The sequence below is a fragment of the Canis aureus genome, chromosome 21 (genome assembly GCF_053574225.1).
Source record: "Canis aureus isolate CA01 chromosome 21, VMU_Caureus_v.1.0, whole genome shotgun sequence".
Taxonomy (NCBI): Eukaryota; Metazoa; Chordata; class Mammalia; order Carnivora; family Canidae; genus Canis; species Canis aureus.
Window position 1 is genome coordinate 4921430 of NC_135631.1, and position 25125 is coordinate 4946554.

General features: G+C 47.7%; 1 protein-coding gene across 6 annotated transcripts; it reads right to left on the reverse strand.

Annotated features, from left to right (window-relative positions):
• Positions 1-7479: 7479 nt before the first annotated feature.
• On the reverse strand, positions 7480-16573 carry SLC29A2 (solute carrier family 29 member 2). Of its 6 annotated transcripts, none has more exons than XM_077862510.1 (13): positions 16453-16573; positions 15687-15770; positions 15339-15420; positions 13688-13848; positions 13255-13394; positions 12730-12864; positions 12004-12101; positions 11712-11796; positions 10826-10962; positions 10458-10563; positions 10265-10350; positions 9294-9523; positions 7480-8576 (listed from the first exon to the last, which is right to left on the reverse strand). In XM_077862510.1, exons 2-13 carry the CDS (start codon positions 15713-15715, stop codon positions 8465-8467), a joined length of 1401 nt encoding a protein of 466 aa, XP_077718636.1. In that variant the 5' UTR covers positions 15716-15770; positions 16453-16573; the 3' UTR covers positions 7480-8464. The 6 variants fall into 6 exon arrangements, with proteins under 6 accessions (XP_077718636.1, XP_077718635.1, XP_077718637.1 ...); XM_077862509.1 differs by having other exon boundaries at positions 15687-15833; positions 16453-16558; XM_077862511.1 differs by lacking the exon at positions 16453-16573 and having other exon boundaries at positions 13688-13839; positions 15687-16035.
• Between the last annotated feature and the right edge of the window lie 8552 nt (positions 16574-25125).

Consider the following 25125-nt stretch of genomic DNA (forward strand, 5'->3'; position numbering starts at 1 on the left):
AACCGCTGCACCACCCAGGGATCCCCCAACTTTTGTTTTAAATTCTGAAAGATCTGGCAATTCCAGGCCTGCATTTCCACAGGGTGACAATTGGCCAGAACTAAGAGTAGCTCACCCTTTGCAAATAGTTTTCTCTTTGCCAAGGTCTCAACCCTGCCCCTTCACTATTCACCCTGGCCCCTGGGCATCTGAGTCTGAGTGCTGAGTCTCAGCACTCAGATGATACCTCCCTCTGTCTGCCCAGGCACCTGCTCACAGTGTCTTCCACCTGCCACACACTATAATGCTAGCCACATAGCCAGCATCAGAATGTTATTTGTTGAATGAGTGAATAAGAAGCTTCTGAAGTGTCCTCAGTGGCCTTAGCTTGAAGGGAGTCTGAAAAGTAGCAACTGAATCTCACTGAGGTGGCAAGATCAGGGAAAGCTACATGGAAGGCCCAGAGAAAGGCCTACTGCCTGATATCGGGGCAGAAAGGCCTGGTGGGGAGAGACACTGGCTGTTACGATAGAGTGGAGCATGAGAGATTCAAAGACCAGAGTTGATGGGATGCCTGGGTGGCTCAGCGGTTGAGCATCTGCCTTTGACTCTGGATGTGATCCTGGGGTCCCAGGATCGAGTTCCACATTGGGCTTCCTGCATGGGGCCTGCTTCTCCCCTGCGTATGTCTCTGCCTCTCTGTGTGTCTCTCATGAATAAATAAATAAAATATTTAAAAAAAAAAAGACCAGAGTTGAAAACCATTAATAAGGGATCTGCTTTCCACATACCTTACATTCTGCATCTCTTTCATCTGGCCATTCCTGATGTACATCCTTTTATATGAAACCTGTAATCCAGCGAGTAAAACAGTTCTCTGAGTGCTGTGATATGCTGTCGAATTAATTGAGTCTGGGGTGTGTGTGTGTGTACGTGTGTGTGTGTACTGCTGGAACCTCTGACTTAGAGCCAGTCAGAAGCACAGGTAACCACTGGGTCTTGTTCTGGGCATCTGAAGTGGGGCTGGTCTTGTGGGACTGAGCTGTGAGATCTGATGCTGTCTTCAGGTAGATGGTGTCAGAATTGAATTGTATTGGAGGACACTCAGGCGATGTCAGAGAGTCGCTTGGTGTGTGTGAGGAAACCCACATGTCAGAATTGGTGTCAGAATTGTGTGTATAGAAATACAACTAGGGATGCCTGGGTGTCTCAGTGGTTGAGCGTCTGTCTTTGGCTCAGGGTGTGATCCCGGGGTTCTGGAATTGAGTTCTGCATTGGGCTCCCTGTAAGGAGCCTGCTTCTCCCTCCACCTGTGTCTCTGCCTCTCTCTGTGTCATTCATGAATAAATAAATAAAATATTTAAAAAAAGGAAATACAACTGAATTTTGTGTGTTGATCTTGAATCCTCCAATTTTGCTGAATTTGCTTATTATCTCTAAGCGTGTGTGTGTGTGTGTTCTTTTTTTCTGTGAATGTTTGTATGATATCATCTGTGAATATGGATGGTTTTACTTCTTTCTTTCCAATTTGGATACCTTTTATTTTTCTTTCTTGCCAAAGTGCTGTAGTTAGGACTTCCAGTACAAAGTTGAGCAGATGAAATGGTAAAAGTGGGCCCTTTCCTGATCTTAGGGAGAGGCTTTCAGTCTTTTATCATCGAATATGACATTAGTTGTGGATTTTTCATAAATGTGCATCATCAGCTTGAGGAAGTTCCCATATATTCCTTGTTTGTTGAGTGTTTTTATCTTGAAATGGTGTTGGGTTTTGTCAGACGTTTTTTCCACATCATGTGGAGAAAGAGATGACCATGTGGTTTTACCCCTTCATTCTATTCATGTGGCATATTACATTAATTGTTTTTTGTATGTTAAACTACCTTGTATTCTGTAGTAGATCCTGTTTGGTCATGGTATACGATCCCTTTAATGAGCTGCTTGGTTCCATTTTGTTGAAATTTTTACATCTATATTCATAAGAAATATTGCTTATTACATTTTCTTGTGATGTCTTTATCTGGCTTTGGCCTCAGGTTGATCTCCTCACAGAATGAATTAGGAAGTGTTCCCTGCTCTTGTATTTTTTTGGAAGAGTTTGAGAGGATTGGTGCTCATTCTTTAAATGATTGGTAAAACTAGCCTGTGAAATTACCCAATCCTGGGATTTTCCTTGTTGGGACGTTTCTGATTATTGATTCAATCTTGTTATTTGTTACAAGTATATTCAGGCCTCCTATTTCTTCTTGAATCAGCTTTGGTAGTTTGTGTTTCTAGGATTTGTTAATTTCATCTAGGTTTCTCATTTGTTGGTGTACAACTGTTCATAGTATTCTCTTATAATACTCTATTTCTGTATAATCAGTAATAATGGCTTCACCTTCATTTCTAACCTTAATAATTTTAAGGTCCTCTCTCTCTTTTTCTTAGTCAGTCTAGTCAGAAATTTGTCAGTTTTGTTGATTGTTTCAAATAACCAACTTTTAGTTTCACTGATTTTCTGTTGTTTTTCCATCCTCCACTGTGTTTCACTCCACCTTAATATTTATCATTAACTTCCTTCTGCTAACTATGGGCTTAATTTGCTCTTCTTTTTCCTAATTATTAAAGGTGTAAAGTTAGGTTAGTGATTTGAGATCCTTCTTGTCCCCCCCCTTTTAAAGTAATCTCTACCCAGTGGGGCTCAAACTCAGGACCTTGAGATCAAGAGCCACAGGCTCCACCGACTGAGCCAGCCAGGATCCCCCCCTTCTTCCTCTTAATGTAGGCATTTACACCTATAGATTTCCTCTCAGCACTGCTCTGGCTGCATCCCATAAATTTCAGTGTGTTGTGTTTTCATTTTCTTTTATCTCAAAGCATTTTCCAATTTCTCTTTCAATTTCTTTTCTTTTTTTTTTTGAGGGAGGATTTTAAAGGTAGTTCCTTTATTTATTTTTATAGCAGTCATTGCAAATTACTCATAGAACTTAGTATACATTGTATAGATTCTTTTTAAGTGTTGAGGTAAAAAAAATAGTGTTGAGGTATTGTTGACATACAATGTTATACTAGTTTTAGGTGGACAACATCCTGATTCCACAGTAATTCCAGTCACCTGTCACCACACAATGTTATAACAATATTATTCACTATATTCCTTACGCTGTACTTTTCATCTCCATGACTTGTTTTATTTATTAAAAAGATTTTATTTATTTATTCATGAGAGACACAGAGGCAGAAGAAGTAAGCTCCCCACAGGGAGCCTGATGTGGGACTCAATCCCAGGACCCTGGGATCACAACATGATCCAAAGGCAGTCATTCAACCACTGAGCCACCCAAGAGCCTTGACTGATTTCTTTTATAATTGGAAGTTTGTACCTCTTCATCTTCTTTGCCTATTTATTTTCTTTCTTTTAAGATTTTATTTACTTATTTGAGAGAGAAAGTGCATGAGAGAGAGAAAGAGCACAAGTTGGGGGAGGGCAGACTCCTCACTGAGCAGGGAGCCCAATGCAGGGCTCGATCCCAAGACCCCTGGATCATAACCTAAGCCAAAGGCAGATGCTTAACCAACTAAGCCACCCAGGCACTCCCCATTTCCTTCTCCTGTTGCATCCACCAGTTTGTTCTCTATATTTATGGGTCTGTTTCTGCTTTTTGCTTTTTTTATTGTTCAGATTCCACATAGGAGTGAAATCATATGATCTTTGTCTTTCTCTGACTTATTTCACTTAGCATAATACGCTCTAAGTTTTTTCTGTGTTGTTGCAAATGGTAAAATCTCATTCTTTTTTTTTTTTTTAATTTTATTTATTATTTATGATAGTCACATAGAGAGAGAGAGAGAGAGGCAGAGACACAGGCAGAGGGAGAAGCAGGCTCCATGCACCGGGAGCCCGATGTGGGATTCGATCCCGGGTCTCCAGGATCGTGCCCTGGGCCAAAGGCAGGCGCCAAACCGCTGCGCCACCCAGGGATCCCTCATTCTTTTTTATGGCTGAGTAATATTCCAGCATGTGTATATGTGTGCATATGCATCTTTTTATTTTTTTAAAGATTTTATTTATCTGAGAGACAGAGATGGTGAGAGAGAGCACGAGCGGGGAGGAGAGGGAGAAGCAGGCCCCCTGCCCTGAGGAGGGAGCTCGACAAGGCGCTCGACAAGGGGCTCGCCCTGGGATCATGACCTGTGTCTAAGACAGACACTTAACCAACTGAGCCACCCAGGTGCCCCACATCTTTTTTTATCCATTCATCCATCAATGGATACTTGGGCTGCTTCCATATCTTTGGACTCTTTTTTAACCCATTAATTCAGAATGCATTGTTTAAGTGGTACTTATTTGTGAAGTGTCTACTTTTTGTTACAGATTTTTACTTTCATTCCATAGTGATTGGAAAAGAAACTTTGCAGGATTTCAGTCTTTTAAAATGTATTGTAGTTTTGTTTGGTGGCCTAATTTCTGATCTCTCCTAGGAGGTGTTCCTTGTGCAGTAGAGAAAGAGGTACATTCTGCTGTTTGTAGGTGAGCGTGTGTGTCTGCTTGGTCCAACTGGTGTATAATGCACCAGCTCCTCTATGTCCTTGTCAATCTTCTGTCTGGTTGTTCTGTCCTTCATTGAAAGTAGGGTATTGACGTGTCCAACCATTCTTGTAGAAATGTGTAATTCCTCCTTCAAATTTGTCCATTTTTGCTTCATATCTTTTTTTAGGATTTTGTTGTTAGGTGTGCATGTTTATAATTATTACACCCTTTTATGGATATATAACAGCCTCCTTCATCTCTTAAATAATTCTTGACTTGAAGTCTATTTGGTCTGATATTAGTATATTCACCCCAACTGTCTTTTGTTTACTATTGGCATGGAATACCATGCTCATTCTTGCCCATTCTTTCATTTTATTTTTATTTTTTATTTTTTAAAAAGATTTTGTTTATTTATTCATGAGACACACACACACAGAGAGAGAGAGAGAGGCAGACACACAGGCAGAGGGAAAAACAGGCTCCATGCAGGGAGCCCAACATGGGACTCGATCTCAGGTCTCCAGGATCAGGCCCTGGGCCAAAGGCGGCACAAAACTGCTGAGCCACCTGGGCTGCCCTCATTTTATTTCATTAATTCATGAGAGAGAGAGAGAGAGAGAGAGAGAGAGAGAGAGACAGCCAGGAGAAGCAGGCTCCATGCAAGGAACCCGACGTGGGACTCGATCCCAGGACTCCAGGATCATGCCCTGGGCCGAAGGCAGGCGCCAAACTACTGAGCCACCCAAGGATCCACCCATTCTTTCATTTTCAACCTATTTGTGTTTTTTACTCTAAAGGGAGTTTCTGGTAGATAGCATACAGTTGCATCATTTTTAATCCATCTGACAACCTTTGCCTTTTATTTTATTTTTTTTAAGATTTTATTTATTTATTCATGAGAGAGAGAGAGAGAAAGAGAGAGGCAGACACACAGGTAGAGGGAGAAGCAGGCTCCATACAGGGAGCCTGACATGGTGTCCAGGATCCCAGGTCTCCAGGACCAGGCCCTGGGCTGAAGGCGGCGCTAAATTACTGAGCCATCCGGGGGGCTGCCGAACCTCTGCCTTTTAATTGGAAAGTTGAATCAATCCACAACCAGGAGGCCTCCTCTTCATGGGAGGGTGAGAAACTCAAGGCCAAACATTGGCCTTCAAATATTTGTGTCTCTCCACCAGGCCTATCTCAGTTCTTGCCACATAGAGCCCTCTACAGGTGTTTGCTGATGGCCCCTGGGAACTTCCGAGGGAACTGGGGCCCACTGGCAGAGCTGCATCAGGCTGGGGAGGAGGCAGTGGCCAGGGAACTGGGTATCAGGAGAGGAGTGAGCAGGTGCATCCTTCTGCCCCACTATTTGTTTCTGTCATCGAAAGCTGACTATATACTGATTTAATGGGTGAGGCAGGGGGCTGGGTCTACCAGGAAGGAGGTTGGGAAGATGGAATTCCAGGTTGTGATATCATAAGGATGTCTGAGGGTTAAGTGTCCTCTTTTGGGGCCCGTCCTCCATTGCTCAGCCCAATGTGGGCTTGCTCCAGATGACTGTGGACCAGCCCCCGTGGGTTCCCTGGCACTGTTGCCTGGCCAGTAGGATGGGTCTGGCAGGTCTAAGGAGCTTTGGGTTCAACAAACAATCTGTGAAGGTGGGGAAGGAGAAGGGACCCAGGAAGCATGGGGTCCTGTCCTCACCATTCCTGGTCAAAGGGAATGGCCAGGCCTCATGGTCTACACAAGATACCTCTAGGACTACAATCACGGTTTAGTAGATGCCAGTCTGTACTCCAGCCCCGACCTCTCCCTAGGACTCCACACATGGGCAAGTCTCAATCTCCAGTGCTCGTAAATGAATGGGCCTAGCTTTGAACCCATAATGCTGGACCAGCTCACATGCACTTAACCACTAGTTAAATGGCCTTTGAAGAGGTCACCGACCTCTTCTCTCCTGAATCTCTCCTCCTCTGTCTAACCTGCTATCTACTCTTCATCACTAAAGCCTTCATCACTTGTCCCCAACCCACTGCTCCAGCCTCATCCTCTCACCACTCCCTCTCTCACATCCTAGGGGCTCCACAGAACTGCCCCCCACAGAAGTCCCCTCTGTTTCCTGAATATTCTGTGTCCAAGCCTTCCACCTTCCCTGCTGTCTCTGCCTGGGACACCCCTCCCCCACCCAGCCCAGGGAACTAGTTTTTGTTCCCTTGAGGCCCAGCTGGGGGGAAACCTCCCCTGATCTGCTACCCCGACTTCCCAGAGGGATCTGCGACACCCTTTTTTGGAATCTTACATTCCATACTTCTGCAGGGCCCTCACAAACTCCATCCCGTGTTACTTTCTACTTCCCATGGCCTTGGGGCAGGGACCTGTCTCCTTTGTTTCAGGCTCATCAGACCAGCCATTGCCTGGTACAGTGAATAACGGTGAAAGGAATGAGTCCTCACTTGGGGTCTGCCCTGTGGCTTTATTTCAGCTACCAAGGTTGTACCTTACCTCCGAGCCAGGACCCTATGCTGACTTGGTGCCTGGTATGTAATAGCTGCTCGGTGAATGTTCATGGAAGGCAGGAGGGCATGTGGGCAGAAAGGCCAGTGCTTCTAATGCAAAAAACAAAACAACAACAACAAAACAACCCTTTGCTTTTCTCTGGGCTGCACAGGGTGTGTGGTGAAGCAGGACTTTTCCCCATCTCTCCAGAAAATTTGCTGTCTCCCTGAGGCTCCATTTTTGAGAAGGCGGAGGAGGGGGCCTGGGGAGGCAGAGGATACCAGTGGAGGGGAAGAGCAATAGTTGTTCATGCAGCCAGGTGCTCTGTCCAGGAGCACAGGTCACCCTGTGGTCAAGAGGGCCCAGCATAGTGATGCCCACGAATCTCTGCCCTTCTCAGAACCTCAGTTGTCTCATCTGTCAAATGGGTACAGTCATCCTTACCCCACCCAGGTCATCAAAGCCATTGGAGCTGACAGCACTTTGGAAATAAAGACTCAGTGAATTGATTATACAAATGAAGAAGGTTATTATTAGACCCAGGAGCAGTGTTGGAAGGAAAAACATCCAAAATGTGGAATAAGTGCTTAGGATTCCTGCCTTGAGCCTCTTGAGGAAAAGAGAAGCAGGTAGTGGGCAGGCAGAACAGCACCTACAGGGAGGAGGGAGGTGGGAGCTGGGTCCTGGCTCTGCCACAGACCAGTTACTTCCCCCTGAGACTCAGTTTCCTCACCTGTATAAAGGGAGAGCACAATCCCTGCCTGGCTCCCCCCAAGGGTCTCAATGCAACTTTAGTGAAAGAATGGGGTCGGAAGAGCTTTGCAAACTGTAAAGTGCAAAACACGCATGTAGGCTAACTGCAGCTCCGAGACCTAGGCCCAGCCGGGCTCTGGGGAGTGGAGACAAGTAAGCGTTGGCAATGAAACACTGTTTGAGGCCCACAGGGTCCTGTGAGTACCCTCAGATCCCTAATGCCTGTTCCTTCTCCTTGCTCCCCTCAGCTTCCCCGGCATCCTCTGCCCTGGGGTCTAAGAAAGTGGATTGTGGGGTTATGGAGGCTGGGGGAGAAGAGGAGCCACACCAGCCACACCCTTGGCAAGACCCCACTGGTGGCCTCCGATCCCCACAGATGAGCAAGTGCATTTCTTGAGATTGATGAATGTACTCTTGAGGTGAGGAAGGGTCATGGCCCTTGGCCCTCTCTTCCCTGATCAGCGCCCTTGGGATGAGGTCTTGTGTGCCTCTAGGTAGTCTGTCTGTGTCAGCTCCATTCCTGGGTGAGGGTTAGAATGATGCTGGTGAATCTTCCTCGTAGCCCCCAGATGGACACCAGTCCAGGAAGGAGAGTGGCACCCACTTCCTCCTGGCACCCCCAGACCATGGGGCCTCAGCCCAGCAGAGGCTTAAGCCTGGCTCGCCATTCCCCCTGTGGTGGGTCTCAGGTTCAAAGGGGCAGCGAGAAGAGAGCTGTGGGTGAGCCCTGGACAGAGCACTTCAGAGCAGCGCCTTGAAGAGGAAGGAGAAAGCAGCTCCACAGGAGAGTCCCAGAGCCAAGAAGAAGGTCATGAGGGTGCCAGCCACCTCCCTCTCATGTGGCAGCACTTGCCTAGAACACACAGGAGTAGGAGCTCTTAGGAAAGACCAGGCCAAACCTGGACCCCGCCCCAGTGCCCTCTGCCCCTCTTGTAACAGGACGCCTGAATCCTAGTCTGGGCTGCCCCAACCTCTGAGTTACCATAAGTCGGCCCTCTCCCAATTTCATTTTCCTGATCTATAAAATAAGGCTACCGCCAAGGACACCTCTCAGGCCTCACAGGCCCAGTAGAATGGGATTCTAGATTCCACTGCCTTCCCCCGCAACAAAATGTCCCCAGCCTGGTCCTCCCTGTCCACCTCTTCTGTCTCTGGATTCTCAATTCCATTGTCCCTGGAGTAAATAGCCCATGAACCCCCACTTTCGATCAAGACCTTAGCTACCCCCCAAAACAACAACAACAACAACAAACCTTAGCTACCTTTCAACTGAGGATTCTGGGTATAGCTGGGCCCTAAGGAATGATAGCTCAACCTGTTGATTTCACAGCTGGGGAAACACACCCAGAGAGGAGGCCCTAGAAGCAGTGCCTGGACTACTTCGTTGGCAGGAACTCCCCCAGCTCCTGCCCTGGGGCCAGCTCGGGTTAAAGCCTGATCTGACAGCGACGCCTAGAGACAGCTAGTGCTGGGCTGGCCAGAAGCAGAAGGGACCCCCTCTTATAGGCTGTCCACCTCAAAGAGCAAGCCCACCTCCCCACTCCCAGGCCCTCCCTCTTGACCCCCAGACCTGGGCGCCAGGCACATGGTAAGGGACATCAGGTAGCCGTTGGAAACAGCAAAAAGCAGCATGAAAGTGATGAAGTAGGCATCCTGTGGGAAGAGGATGGGCAGCCGGGACCTCTCGGGCACGTGGCACAGCATGAAGAGCGGCACGAACAGGACACGCAGGCAGACAAGCAGCGGCAGTAGCCGGCTGTCCTCATCTGGCTGTGGCAGACACCCGGGTGAGGGCAGTCCCTGGGAGCCCACCCCAGATAGACTCTGTCACTTCCCCTGACCTCCTACTCTACATGAGCCAGTGAGGGCCCAGGGCTTGCTTAGGCCTCCAGTGAGGGGCTGGGAAGGCCCTCCAGCAATCAAGGACTGGCCTGGGGCTAGCCTCTGCCCCTTCTCATCTCCAGCTTAGGCTCTCTCCATGGCAGAACTGGAAGAGACCTTAGACAGCATCTCTGGTTTTCAAGCAGGGTTCCTCCAAGTACCCCTGGGGGTTCCACAGACCCCTTTGGGGCAGGTGGTGTTGCTGAATGGAGTTGGAAGCTGGGGATCCAGGGCCCCATGCCAGCCTGGATCAGAGCAGCTCCTCTTTGATCTACTTTGTTATATCTCCTTGGAAGATTTCATTTAAAGAAGCAGCACCCATGAGTAAAATCAAACACTAGGAATCTTGTCCAACCTCTCACATGGTACAGAAATCTCCATGCAACAGTCTAGGCTGAGCACCGAGGCCCGGGTCCTGGGCTGGAAGCTGGGGACATAGGTCAATTGGACATGACTTCTGCTTTCAAGGAGCTCACAGTCCAAGCCCTGGCTTGTATACCTCCAGGGCCAGGTGCTCACTATCACTAGGCCAGCTGTTATATTGCCAGACCTAAAATGGTCAGACTTTTGGGAAATCACTTTTCTGTGCTCTTTCACATCCTCTGATCCCCAACTTCTTCCTGAAATCATCAGATACCCCCAGCCCAGAGGTATGCTCACCCACAGGAAGTAGGAGGTCAGGCTCCGTCCCACCCAGTCCATGATGTTGAAGAGAAGGAAGCAGCAGATGGGGTTGAAGAACCGACCTGGGAGAGAAACAGGGCTCATCCTGGTCCCTCCTTCCGTCTCCTTCTTCCCTCTTCCTCCCTCCTCCCTCCCTCTCCCCTGCCCTCTTCTGCTTCCCAGCACTCACTCCACTTCCCGGGACTGGTGGAGCTGGTCACCATGGCCGTGATTGCAGGAAACACGGACAGAGTGACTGTGAAGACCAGCACGAGGCACAGCGCCGTCAGCCAGATCTGGGAGCCAGAGGCAGGGATGTAAGCAGGCGGGGCAGACGCTGGCCCAACACACAGCCCCAGCCCCCAAGTGCTCGCTGGGGGTGGGCAGGACACCCGGAGCCTGGCCTAGCTGTGTTCCTAACCCACTATGACCCTGGCACCTTGAAGTGGACCAGGTGAGCACTAAGGCCATTCCATTCTAAGGGTCTTTAGAGAGGGCTGGAGAAAGCAGCTCTCTCTTCCCCAGGAGTGGTGGTTGGGGATCATATACAAGTCAAACCTTTTGGAAGACAATGAAAACTGAAGGTTTTTCTGGCTTCTGGGGCTCCTCTGGCTCCAGCTCTGGGTCCTTCTCAGCATCAAGATCCAGAGTCAGGGCTACCTTCTGGGGGCTGTTGGGAATACCATTCTTCTCATCTGAGGTGGAGAGGGGAGGACAGGGTCACGCCTGTGACAGCCAGGCTCCATGGAGGGCGATTCCCAGCAGTTAAAACAAATGACTTTCCACCAGCCCGGGACGTAGGCAAAGAGAATTAACCATATAAATATGCTAAGCTACTACTTATGAAGCACATACATGTGCCAGGCAGAGATAAGCACTTACATGGATTTTTTTAAATAAAAATCTTTATTCACAAGAGACACAGTGAGAGAGGCAGAGACATAGGAAGGGGGAGAAGAAGCAGGCTCCATGCAGGAAGCCCAATGTAGGGCTTGATCCTGGGCCTCCAGCATCATGCCCTGAGCCAAAGGCAGGCGCTCAACCGCTGAGACACCCAGGCATCCCAGCACCTTATATGGATTATGTCATTGCTACTGCTTTCCAAATAAAGCAACAGGCTCAGAGACGTTAAGGGACTTGCCTAAGGTCATCCAGCTTGGATGTTGCAAGGCCAGGATTCAAACAAATGCATTTGGATTGAGAACTAGCAAATTGGAGCTCTACTGTCTCCCCATTTTATAGAATGGAAAACTGAAGCCCTAGGCCAGCAAGAGTAACTTTACTTCCACTGAATTCCCTTCCTGACCTCTGTGTCTGCTCACACAAGGCTACTAGGGGTGAGGACTCTAGACGGGGAGGTACCACAGAGGGAAAATGCTTTCCTGTAGAGGTAGCTTTAGCCTCCTCTGTGTCTTCCACCTCCCCAGCAGGGGCCCAAGCTCACCAGACTGGAGGAGCTCAGCTTTGGTCTCCAGCTCCTGACCTTGCGCCTGCGATGGTTTCTTGGCTAGGTAGTAGCGGGCAAACTCCTGCAGAAGGAAAGTGTTGGCCCTGCCTGGCTTGGCTGAGGTGTCTGGATCCCTCTCCACCCTGTCGTCTCAGAGGCTGGAGTCCCCAGTAGCTGACTCCTTTGGGGATCAGGTCCCCTCCCCCTCCCCTGGCCTCTCTCAGGGCCTCAGACTCAGCTGTATCTGAGATGCTCTGCAGTGGGGCCTTGAGCCCAATACCAAGCTCACCAGGTGGGGCAGGCTCAGGTAACACACGATGGACATGAAGATGCCCACGCAGGGTGTGATGAAGTACCCCAGGGCGGAGGTCTGGGCATCCACGCCACCTGTGCAGAAACTTTAGCTGCAGAGTGGAGGGGGGGCTGGTCCTACTGGCTCTCTGGGGGGGAGGGGGGGCTAATGACTCTTGTCCCACTTCCCATCATGTACTTCTCAGATTTCACTTCCTGGCCTCTGCCTCTATGCTCTCTTGACAAAGTCAGGAACCTCTGCAGGACCCTAGCCCAGGCATTTGTTTCTCTCACTCTTCCCTACTTGTCATTTTGTTGAGCACTTCTCACATCTCAGGACAGAGCTATAAGAGGCATTTCAGTGGGGAACCTGACACAGGTGAAGTGCCCTGTCCAGTCCCTCTGGCTGGGAAGCAGTACAACTAGGATGCTAACCCAGTTTATCTGAATCTTAAACTAGTCCCCCCCCTTTCCTGAACCCCAGGCTGCTGCCAGATACCAGTGTCAGCCTTGGGAATCCTGCCCCTGGGCCCAAGTTAATCCAATCCTCACCTGATCATCCTCTCACTGTAGAACCCAAGAGCCCCACTCCTTACTCCCAAGCCCAACCCCCAGCTCCCCATCATCTCTACCCAGAACCCAAGGCATCTCACTCCCAGAACACTTTCCGCTCCCCAGTATCCCAGAGGCCACTCCACCCCTCCAGCCATGCAAGTCCACTCACTGGCCATGGACATGAGCATGGCAAGAGCAGCGAAGATCCCAGCCAGGCCCTGGCCACTGAGGAAGAGGGTGCTGTAGGTGGAAGGCATGGTGCCCAGCTGCCCGAAGAGACTGCCCTGCAGAACTGCACAGAAGGCTGTGGAGGGAGAAGAGTGGGGGATGCCGCTCAACTAGGCAGGCCTTAGAGGCTCCCTTGAGGAGGTGTTGGCAGGGTGCATGGGAAACTCAACTAGGTTGGGCAGGCATGAGACTCTGGGCACCCTAGTGTAACACCCCCACCCCATTCTTTCTTCTCAGGTATAGCCATAGGTTTGGGGGGCTAGGGGTCAGGAGGCTTGATCTTAGGTCACCATGGGTTTGGGACAAGTGACTTTTCTCCTTCTCAGTTTCTCATCAGGGATGGGAGTGCTGCTGCTGCTGTGGTCTTTCCTTCTTGAATATGTTGGGCCCTTCCAGTTACAGAGAAGGGACTGGGCTGAAGCCCTGGGTGGACTGAGTGGGGAGGGGGAGGGGCAGCAGTGCTCACAGTTGATGAACCAGACAGAGGCCATGGTGATGGAGAAGAAAGGCCCAGGGCTCATATCCACCTTGACCAACGCCGCCGTCAGGGCAAAGAGCAGCAGGATGACCAGCAGGCTGCCCAGAATCCGCACCATCTCAGGGATGCTGCTCACAAGTAGGAGCAGAGTGGGCATCGGCTGGGCCCCGGCCAGGCAGGGGGAGGTAGGCAAGAGATTGAGCCCAGGGTTGGACACTGGGAGTTGTGGGGGGACATGCAGGAGGATTGGAGGAAGGATGGGAGGTCTTCCCTGGGCCCAGATGGAGCTTCCTTAGCAAAGGGGGGTGGAGGGACCACAGAGGGCTGGTGGAGGGACCACAGAAGGCTGGTAGAGGGACCAGAGGGTGAAGGGACCACAGAGGGATGGCCTGCGGGGAGCCCGAGGGCCGGGGCCTCTCACCACTGGTACAGTAAGGAGTTGAGGAGTGTGAAGAGCAGCAGAGGCAGCTGGGACAGTAGTGTCACCCAGTTGTTGAAGTTGAAGGTGTCTGCGAGGCCTGTGTGGTTGGTGTCCAGGGCCCCGGTGGTGGTATTGGCCCCTGCCAGCCGCCCCTGAAAGTACTGCCAGGATGCCAGGGGAGGGGGTATGGGGTCACCCTCCAACCTACCCTAAGGAACCCCCTAGCCTTTCCTCTCTGTCTCCTCCCATGCTTGGGATTGCTCAGTTAAAGTCTGCAGGAACTGTCTCTCCGTCCTGGTACTGATCCCAGTACCTGGCACAGTCAGAGCTCAATGAATGTTCCCTGAATTGAACAGCTGACGTCTGGGACAGAGCCCAAGCCCTAAGAACCCCCAACTTGGGCCTTGCTCCATCTTTCGATCACCCTTCCTCTGCAGTGCCCTGGTTCCAGTCTCTACCTCTACTCCTGCAGCAGCTTCCAGATTCCTGAGGATTTACTGAGTCCCTAACTGTAAGCCAGGCCCTGGCCCAGGTGCTAACTAACTGCATTCTCTCTGGAACACACGTTCGTTAAGCCCCTGCTTAACTTCCTTCTCCCTCCTGCCCATAGTTCCCTGTTGCCTGCAGGGCAAAGTCCCAAGATTTTGGAAGCACTGAGGGCCCCTCAGAACCTCCCTTTTGTGTTGCATCTCCTGCTCCATCCCGGTAAGCTCTAGGTACCCCAGGCTCTGGCCCTGTCTCTGAACAGGCTGGTGTTCCCCTGCCTTGGTGCCTTTGCACGGCAGTCCTCTCTACCTGGAATGCCTTTCCTCTTTCCTCCCAGTCTCCCCTAGCCCCCAAACACCAGTGCTTTACCTATCCTTCTCCCAAGTTACAAATCACCTCTTCTATAAAGCAGAAGGAACTGCTCCCTCCCCTGGGGACCTAGGAGGACTTTGCTCCAAGCCTGGGGTGGCAGGTTCCTTCTTAAATTATTAATAGCTCTTTGGCACCCAGCTCCCTCTCAAGACCAGGGTCTGATTCATATTTGGGTCTCTAGGGTCCAGCAGAGAGCCAGACACTAAAGAGGCATCTGGAAAGTTGTAGCATTGAATATATATGGATAACCAGTCCTAGAGAGAACACAAACCCCATATTTCTGCCTTCCCTTGAGGGAGTATCTCCATGAGGATGGAGGCTTCCTCTGTTATGTTTCCTCCTGTAGTCCCAGTGCCAAGAACAGGGCCTGGCTCACAGTAGATGCACCTTATTAACTGTTTGTTGGTTGAATGAATGTAACTCGTGCTATTTCAGTGAAAACCAAACCATAATCCACTCTTGGAGTGGATTAGGCCAGGAATGACTAGCCAGGGAATAATGACAAACAGGGGCGGTGGGTGGGTAGCTCTTCACTAGTTCCACAGGCTCGCCCCTGAGCTGGTGGCCTTGCCCCTGTAGGATCCGGGCATCCCTGAAAGCTTGGCCTTTCCTATCTGCAAGAGGGGCACTTCCCCTCTCTGAGGCTCAGGGCTTCAGTGGACAAACGCGCAGACAAACTGGCACAATGAGGAGTCAAGGGCGGCATGGTGGGGAAGCGAAGCGCCTGGACTCCTCTGGTCCAAGGCAATGGTGTTTGTGGCCATGAGGCTGGCACTCTAGCCGCGAGTCTCACCGGGATGGCCGTAATGAAGAAGTTCCAGGGAAGGAGAGTGCCCAGGCCCAGGATAAAGAAGCTGATCCCGACCAGGTGGTAGCTGTGGGGATCAGTCAGAAGGTCACCCCGAGGACGCAACGCCCCGGCCGCGCCCTCCCCCTCCCGCCTCCCAGGGCCACCCCTCCGCAGAGCGGACTACAACCCCCGTCACTCCCGTTCAGGTAGCAGACGCAGGCGGCTGATGGGAATTGTAGTTCCATCCAGCCTGCTTTGAGCCTACGAGCGCCCGAAGGCAGCGGGTCTGCGCTGCCCACCGCCACCCGGATCCCCGTCCGCACCCCACTCGGTCCCAACCCCCCAACTCGCCTGTCCTGTGGGGCGTCTCCTCGCGCCATGGCCGCCCAGCGGGATGCGCCCGGGTGAAAGGGCGGTGGGGTGCTGCACCTGCACCTACGCCGGGACCCGAGAGCCAGAGGACCAGGGAGGTGGACGGGGAAGGGGGGTCGGGTCTCCCTGAAAGGGGCGGGGGTGGGGGCGAGGCGGGAGCCAGGGAGGAAGGCCGGGACAGATTTCCAAGGGTGTCAGGCTCCACGGGCTCGGACCTTGCTCCGCCCCCGGGGCGGGGACAGAGGGTCGCACCACCCCTCCCCACCTCCTCCTGGCGCGGACTCTAGACTCGCGCGCTGGACTCCGCTCGACCTCGCGGTCCTAGGACCCACGACTCCCCGCGGGGTCCCGTGCGGCTTAGAGGCGGCTGACCCGGGAAGATCCCTTGCGGCCTCCCCGCCCCGCGGGCGCCGGTCCCGGATCTGCCGGCAGGGTCGGGGGAGGCGGGCGGGCGGGGGGGTGGTACCCCGCCCCTCCCCCGCCCAGAGCTGGCGCGCGGACCTGGGGCGGCTTCTTCCCCCTCCGCCAGCTCGCAGGTGCAGCGCTTGGGTGACGCGGGGGCCCTCGGAGGAGCAGACTCGCCCAGGGGGTAACCCGAGCGTCGGTCGCCAGCGGTCCTGGCGGGCTGCGCCGAGCTGGGTGCCTCGGGAGGCCGAGGAGAGGGCCAGGTGCGGGTGCTGTCGGAGCCCCCAGGCAGGTCTGGCAGACAGACGGACAGACTGGCTCTTCTCGTCCAAGTGCTTACCTGGGGAAGCGCCGGGCCTTTGGGGACTCACTGTAGAGGCGTGGGCCCAGTTGGGGCGTCCAGGCGGGCTTCCCGGTGACCGTGAGGCTGAGCTGCGTTCGGAGCAGCAAGAGGTTAAGCAAAGGCTCCGGGGGAAAGTGTGACCCGGAGGTACTCTCCCACTGCTGCTGCTAAACAAACAAACAAACAAACAAACAAACAAACAAACAAACCACCTTGGGAGGGCCCCAGGTCCCATCACATCAAACCTATTAAGATGTACCCACGTCCCACATTTTCTTTTTCCTGTGAAAAACTTTGAAGAGATTATAGACCATTGCAATTTTGAAATTGACTTGCTGTCACTCATGTAATTTACAAGTGGGTTTGTTTGCTCTGCAGTCACCGTGCATATAGGGGATGTTGGAGAAGTGAGAGGCATTAAATCGCAAATTTTCATAAGCAATGTAATATTATGACCACTTCCAGATTACATGTGTGTTTCTTAAGTCGACTGAGTCTATGGAGCAAAGACTACTTGTCTGTCTCAGTGTTGTATTATTGCAAACATCTAGCTCCTGCCTGGTTCGTTTCAGGTGCTTGATAAATGCTGGGTAAATAAATGGATTGTAATGATATACACCGATTTGAGGTAGTAAAGAGACAGCATTAAGGTACGCTGAAAAAGAAAGTTATTCTTTTTCCAATTTGCTTTCAAGCCTTCAATATGTGAAGGAGAAAGTCTCAACGGTCCTAACATGTTTCTAACATCTGTTGGTCTCTCCCCTTTTCTCTAACAAGGAGATGGCTTCAGGGCTTCTGCAGACTTTATCTAAATAGAGATTAATAAGGTTTATGTTCCTTATCTATTTTTATTGTTGCTTTATTTATTTATTTCACTTTTAAAAAGATTTTATTTATTTATGAGAGACACAGAGGCAGGCTCCATGCAGGGATCCTGATGCAGGACTCAGTCCTGGGATTCCAGGATCACCCCCTGAGCCCAAGGCAGACGCCCAACCACTGAGCCACCCAAGCATCCCTATTGTTGCTTTATTTATAGGGCTATTGATGCTAGCTTTGTATTTATGATAAGGATATGCACTTTTCTTTGAAAAACAACATTATGTATAATAAATAAATGTTTATAAATTTATTAGAATTAAATAAAAGTTAAATATTACTAAATTAAAATACAAGTTTGTTAAAATAATGAAATATTAAATTTTTATGATTTTTTTATTTTATTTTTTATATTTATTTAATTTAAACATAAATTTATTTATTGTACACCTGAAAGTAATGTAACATTGTATGTCAGCCATATATTAATTTAAAAAGTATAAAAGAAAAGATAAATTTGTTTATAATTTAATGTAAATTCAAAAATAATTTATGAAAGATGAGTCATTTAATGAAAATTAAGTAGGGGCACCTGGCTAGCTCATTGGTGTAGCATGCGACTGTTGATCTCAGGCTTGTGAGTTTGAGCCCCACATTGGGTGTATAGATTACTTAAAAATAAAATCTTCAAAAAAACAATAAGGAAAATTAAGTAAAAAGGATTGCAGGTAGTGCACAGCTATGACGCAGGTTTCAAAGGAATGCCAAGAAGAACACAGGCTGGGGGACACTGCATTTGTTCAGGTGGTAAATGAAGAAGATGAAGGTGTTTCAGGGAGAGAACAACCTGGACCAAGTCTAGGGACATGAGAATACTGCCACATTCTGAGACATACAAACAGATCCCTTTGGCAGGCCTGAGGGGAACAGGGGGCTGAGCCTCTGGAACCACTGGACCGCTGGTTAGGACAGGAGGAAAGAGTCTGGATTTTATTTTATTTTTTAAATTTATGATAATCACACACAGAGAGAGAGAGGCAGAGACATAGGCAGAGGGAGAAGCAGGCTCCATGCACCGGGAGCCCGACATGGGATTCGATCCCGGATCTCCAGGATCGCGCCCTGGGCCAAAGGCAGGTGCCAAACCGCTGCTCCACCCAGGGATCCCAGAGTCTGAATTTTAATATAAAGGAGAGGTTCTCAACTCTCAGACTCAGTCACAAATATACTAAATGTCTTGTCATTATCCTACTGTGAATTAATATATAATAAAACCTACCGCTATGCCAAAAAAGTCAATATGGTGTTCTAATTGTCCTACAGAGGATAGGTAAAAATATTTAGTGATAAAATAGTGTGTGTTTGAATATGTAAATGCCCAGGCACATTGGAGCAGTTGGATGGGAGCCCCTCTTTATAAAACTACCATGAGTCTAATGGTTGCCAGTGTGCACACAATATAGGCGGGTGGTGAGCCGGCCACTCAAAGACCGCTAGTTTGCTATTGGTGATGTGACTTTCTGAAATGGTGACCAAGTCTTGGCAAAGTTCCAAACAAAACCAAGTGCAGCTGCCTCTACCTAGGCAGTGGCTGTGTCATGGAAAGATGCTCTGCATTCTCAAACCTTACAAATAATACAGTGTGTCCATACGTAAAATGGGGTTAGGGTCCAGGCTCAGAAATTTATCAATTTGGTTTTCAAAATAAAGAATAGATTTTATTTTTAGTACTGTTTTAGATTTATAGAATACTTGAGTAAATAGCACATGGAGTTCCATAGGCTCACCCTCCCAACCCCATCACTCAGTTGCCCTTATTACTAATATCTTGCTTTAGTGTGGTATGTTTGTTACAACTGATGAACCATGGATGCCTGGGTGGCTCAGTGGCTGAGAGTCTGCCTTTGTTTCAGGGCGTGGTCCCGGAGTCCTGGGATCGAGTCCCATATCGGGCTTCCCTAGTGGAGCCGGCTTCTCCCTCTGCCCATGTCTCTGCCACTTTCTCTGTGTCTCTCATGAATAAAAGTAAAATCTTCAACAACAAAAAACAAATGATGAACCAATGTCAATATATTATTATTAAGTATAGCCCAAAGTTTACATTAAGATTGACTCTGTAGAGCAGCCCGGGTGGCTCAGCAGTTTGGCGCTGCCTTTAGCCCAGGGTGTGATCCTGGAGACCCCGGATCAAGTCCCACGTCTGGCCGCCTGCATGAGCCTGCTTCTCCCTCTGCCTGTGTCTCTGCCTCTCTCTCTCTCCCTGTGTCTTTCATGAATAAATAAAATCTTTAAAGAAAAAAAAAACTGACTGTGTTTATATAGATTTTGACAGGGGATCCCTGCGTAGCTCAGCGGTTTAGCGCCACCTTCTGCCCAGGGCATGATCCTGGAGACCTGGGATCGAGTCCCGCATCGAGCTCACTGCATGGGGTCTGCTTCTGCCTGTCTCTGCCTCTCTCTCTCTCTCTCTCTCTCTCTCTCTCTCTCTCTCCGTGTCTCTCATGAATAAATAAATAAAATCTTTAAAAAAAAGATTTTGACAGATGCATGTCATGTATTCACCATTACGGTGTTATACAGAAGAGTTTCACTGCCCTAAATGCCCCTCATACTTCACCTATTCATCTCTCCATCCCCTGAATCCCTGGCAACTATTGATCTTTTTAATGTTAAAATAATTTTGCCTTTTCTGATGTCATGTAGTAGGAATCTGACAGACTGTAACCTTTTCAGACTGGATTCTTTCACTCAGCAATACGCATTTAAGGGTTCTCCATGTCTTTTTGTGGCTCAATAGCTCACCTTTTTAAAAAAGTGTTGAATAGTACTCCATTATGCGGATTATTACAATTTTTAAAAGATTCTACTTATTTATGAGAGAGAGAGAGTGAGAGAGAGGCAGAGACATAGGCAGAGGGAGAAGCAGGCTCTATGCAGGGAGCCTGATGTGGGACTCTATCCCATGACCCTAGGATCATGTCCTAGGCTGAAGGCAGACGCTAAACCACTGAGCCATCCAGGCATCCCCGGGTTTCTTTACTCACTTACCTGTTGCAGGGCATCTTGATTGCTTCCAGTTTTGGGTGATCATGAATAAAGCTGCTGTAAACATTCATGTGCAGGTTTTTGTATGGACATACATTTCCAACTCCATTGGGTAAGTACCCAGGAGTATAATTCGTGTATTGTGTGGTAAAACTATGTTTATTTTTTTTAAAGTAACTCTTGCAAACTTTCAAATGCCCATACTATTTTGCCTTCTTACCAGCAATGAATGAACTTTTCCATTGTTCCACATCCTCATCAGCATTTGGTATTGTCAGTATTTTAGATTTGGGTCATTCCAATAGGTATGTGGTGGTATCCTGTTGTTTTTCTCTAATGACATATTATGATGAGCATCTTTTCACATGCTTATTTTCCATTTGTGGATTTTCTTTGGCTAGGTGTCTGTTCAGATCTTTTACCCACTTATGAAATGTATTGTTTTCTTATTGCTGAGTCTTGCAGGACACCTGGGTGGCTCAGTCCATTAAGCATTGGACTCTTGATTTCCGATCAGGTCATGATCTTAGGGTCGTAAGATTGAACCCTGCCTCTGAGTCTACTTGTCCTCCTCCCTCTGCTTCCCTCCCCGCCACCCTCCACCCCACTTGTGCATGCTCTCTTGCTCTCTCTTTCTCAAGTAAATAAATAAATACAATCTTTTTTTTTTGAGATTTTATTTATCCATGACAAACACAGAGAGATGCAGAGAGAGAGGCAGAGACACAAGCAGAGGGAGAAGCAGGCTCCATGCAGGGAGCCCAACGTGGGACTACATACCGGTCTCCAGGATCATGCCCTGGGCTGAAGGCAGCGCTAAACCGCTGAGCCACCCGGACTGCCCTAAATACAATCTTTTAAAAAAAGTTTCTAAGATTATTTGTTTTAAATACAGATTTTTTTTTGCAAATATTTCTCCCCAATCTGTGGCTTGTCTCTTCATTTTCTCAACAAATCCCTTCACAGATCAGAAGGTTTTAATTTTAATGAAGTCCATCTTACCACTTTTTTCTCTTTCATGGATTATTCTTTTGGTGTTTTATCTAAATGCTTATCACCAAACCCAAGTTCACCTAGATTTTTTTCCTATATAATCTAAAAGTCTTATTGCTTGTGTTTTACATTTTGGTCTAAGATTCCCTTGGAGTTAATTTTTGTGAAAGTTTTTTTTTTTAATCTATATGAATGCCCAGGGAGTCAGTTAAAAGCTGTTCAGGATGCAGGGCAAGTTTTCCTCATGTGGGACTGTCCTGTGCATTTGGGGATAACTATTATCCCTGGCCTTAGCCACTAATCGCAATTACTGTCTATTCCTCCCATAATTGTGATTACCAAGACAAAATTCTCCAGTACCCTAGGAGGCAATACTGTCCTTCTAAGGATCAGTCCCCTTTCCATCCCCCAACAGATAGGGGAGGGGGATATTCAAACAGCATGTTGAAAAGTCCCTGCAGTTGCTGTGAGTTTTACCACAGCATTTTGGATGTGTCCATCCAAAAATGACTTTTGTTTAGCTTGCTCGGTTTTAAACTTCATGCAAATGCAACTTAACTTTTTAAAAATTCAACACGTTTTGAGATTCATTCATGATGGTTATTGTTCATTCACTATCCACAGATGTGTGATATTCCACTGCCACATGAAGTTTATCTTGTTAGATAAATGTTGCAGGCATTTGGTTTGCTTCCAGTTATGTTCTAGTCTATGCAATGCTGCTCTGGATGTATTGTACCCACTGCAAATATCCTCTGGGCATCTGTGCAGGAGTTTCTATGGATAAGGCTTCTCAACCTCAGTCCTATAGACATTGGATGGGATAATTAGTTGTTGTGAGGGCTTTGGTTTGCAGCAGCATCTTAGACCATACCCACTAGACACCAGGAGCACCTTCCCCTAGTTGTAATGATGTCTCCACACATTGCCAAACGTCTGCTGGGAGCAAAATTGCCCCTGGTTGAGAAGGTCTGTTCTGGGTCACTTGTCTTCAGCTCTGTCAGATCCAACACCCTCTTTTTATAAGGTATTTTGTAACACCACTTTGAAGATCCTAAAAGAGATTCACAAGTAACATAACCCACCTACACAACTTAAAAAGCAATGATCATGCCTTAAGTGTAATGCAAAGGAAAAGTAAGATGAATAATTAAGAGAAGAGGCAAAATAACCTTAACTGAATCTAAATATCATCCAAAATAAATTACAGACTACTCGAGACAATGAGATGCTATGAGTGTTTTGTAAATGATCTGAGTTTGATTTATGAGTTTAGTGTCAAAATACTTTCTGATGTAATGATATGGAATTGGGACAGTAATGAATGTGTCAGAAGATTTATCTTCTATTTTGAATCTCCCTTCATGTTAAGGCAAAGAGTGAGTCTCTAGTACTTAAGAACTTGAAGACAAAAAAAAAAAAAAGAACTTGAAGACCATAATGTCTTTTAATAGGCAAAGAAGAATATAGGGTGAGTTGGAAAGAACAAACAGTAATATAAGAGGCTGAGGAAAAAAAAAAAAGAGGCTGAGGAGTTGGTTAGGCATATTTCCGTGACAAGTATCTGAGTAAGATTTTTTTTTAAAAAGATTTTATTTGTTTATTTATGAGAGACACAGAGAGGGAGAGACATAGGCAGAGGGAGAAGCAGGCTCCCTGTGGGAGCTCAATGCAGGACTTTTTTTTTTTTTTTTTTTTTTTTTTTTTTTTAATTTTTTTTTTTATTGGTGTTCAATTTACTAACATACAGAATAACACCCAGTGCCCGTCACCCATTCACTCCCACCCCCCGCCCTCCTCCCCTTCTACCACCCCTAGTTCGTTTCCCAGAGTTAGCAGTCTTTACGTTCTGTCTCCCTTTCTGATATTTCCCACACATTTCTTCTCCCTTCCCTTATTTTCCCTTTCACTATTATTTATATTCCCCAAATGAATGAGAACATATAATGTTTGTCCTTCTCCGACTGACTTACTTCACTCAGCATAATACCCTCCAGTTCCATCCACGTTGAAGCAAATGGTGGGTATTTGTCATTTCTAATAGCTGAGTAATATTCCATTGTATACATAAACCACATCTTCTTTATCCATTCATCTTTCGTTGGACACCGAGGCTCCTTCCACAGTTTGGCTATAGTGGCCATTGCTGCTAGAAACATCGGGGTGCAGGTGTCCCGGCGTTTCATTGCATTTGTATCTTTGGGGTAAATCCCCAACAGTGCAATTGCTGGGTCGTAGGGCAGGTATATTTTTAACTGTTTGAGGAACCTCCACACAGTTTTCCAGAGTGGCTGCACCAGTTCACATTCCCACCAACAGTGTAGGAGGGTTCCCTTTTCTCCGCATCCTCTCCAACATTTGTTGTTTCCTGCCTTGTTAATTTTCCCCATTCTCACTGGTGTGAGGTGGTATCTCATTGTGGTTTTGATTTGTATTTCCCTGATGGCAAGTGATGCAGAGCATTTTCTCATATGCATGTTGGCCATGTCTATGTCTTCCTCTGTGAGATTTCTGTTCATGTCTTTTGCCCATTTCATGATTGGATTGTTTGTTTCTTTGGTGTTGAGTTTAATAAGTTCTTTATAGATCTTGGAAACTAGCCCTTTATCTGATATGTCATTTGCAAATATCTTCTCCCATTCTGTAGGTTGTCTTTGAGTTTTGTTGACTGTATCCTTTGCTGTGCAAAAGCTTCTTATCTTGATGAAGTCCCAATAGTTCATTTTTGCTTTTGTTTCTTTTGCCTTTGTGGATGTATCTTGCAAGAAGTTACTATGGCCGAGTTCAAAAAGGGTGTTGCCTGTGTTCTTCTCTAGGATTTTGATGGAATCTTGTCTCACATTTAGATCTTTCATCCATTTTGAGTTTATCTTTGTGTATGGTGAAAGAGAGTGGTCTAGTTTCATTCTTCTGCATGTGGATGCCCAATTTTCCCAGCACCATTTATTGAAGAGACTGTCTTTCTTCCAATGGATAGTCTTTCCTCCTTTATCGAATATTAGTTGCCCATAAAGTTCAGGGTCCACTTCTGGATTCTCTATTCTGTTCCACTGATCTATGTGTCTGTTTTTGTGCCAGTACCACACTGTCTTGATGACCACAGCTTTGTAGTACAACCTGAAATCTGGCATTGTGATGCCCCCAGATATGGTTTTCTTTTTTAAAATTCCCCTGGCTATTCGGGGTCTTTTCTGATTCCACACAAATCTTAAAATAATTTGTTCTAACTCTCTGAAGAAAGTCCATGGTATTTTGATAGGGATTGCATTAAACGTGTATATTGCCCTGGGTAACATTGACATTTTCACAATATTAATTCTGCCAATCCATGAGCATGGAATATTTTTCCATCTCTTTGTGTCTTCCTCAATTTCTTTCAGAAGTGTTCTATAGTTTTGAGGGTATAGATCCTTTACATCTTTGGTGAGGTTTATTCCTAGGTATCTTATGCTTTTGGGTGCTCAATGCAGGACTTGATTCCAGGGCCCCGGCATCATGACCTGAGCCAAAGGCAAATGCGCAACCACTGAGCCACCCAGGTGCCCAATGCTTAATATTTCCTTGATTAAATTAAGTGATTTCCCAATAATACCAAAGAGTGAAGAAAATATTTTTAAAGGATTTCCTTTAGGGCAGTCTGGGTGGCTCAGTGGTTTAGTGCTGCCTTCGGCCCAGGGCGTGATCCTGGGGGCCTGGGATCGAGTCCCATGTCAGGTTCCCTGCATGGAGCCTGCTTCTCCCTCTGCCTGTGTCTCTGCCTCTCTCTCTCTGTCTCTCATGGATGGATAAATAAAATCTTCAAAAAAAATTTCC

Coding starts and splice junctions, on each gene's coding strand:
- SLC29A2 (XM_077862510.1), bottom strand. CDS start 15,715: ATGGCGCGAGGAGACGCCCCACAGGACAG. Junction 15,421..15,686: donor GGAGACGCCCCACAGGACAG/GCGAGTTGGGGG, acceptor TGATCCCCACAG/CTACCACCTGGTCGGGATCA. Junction 9,524..10,264: donor TGACCTCCTACTTCCTGTGG/GTGAGCATACCT, acceptor GTGGGCTCCCAG/GGACTGCCCTCACCCGGGTG.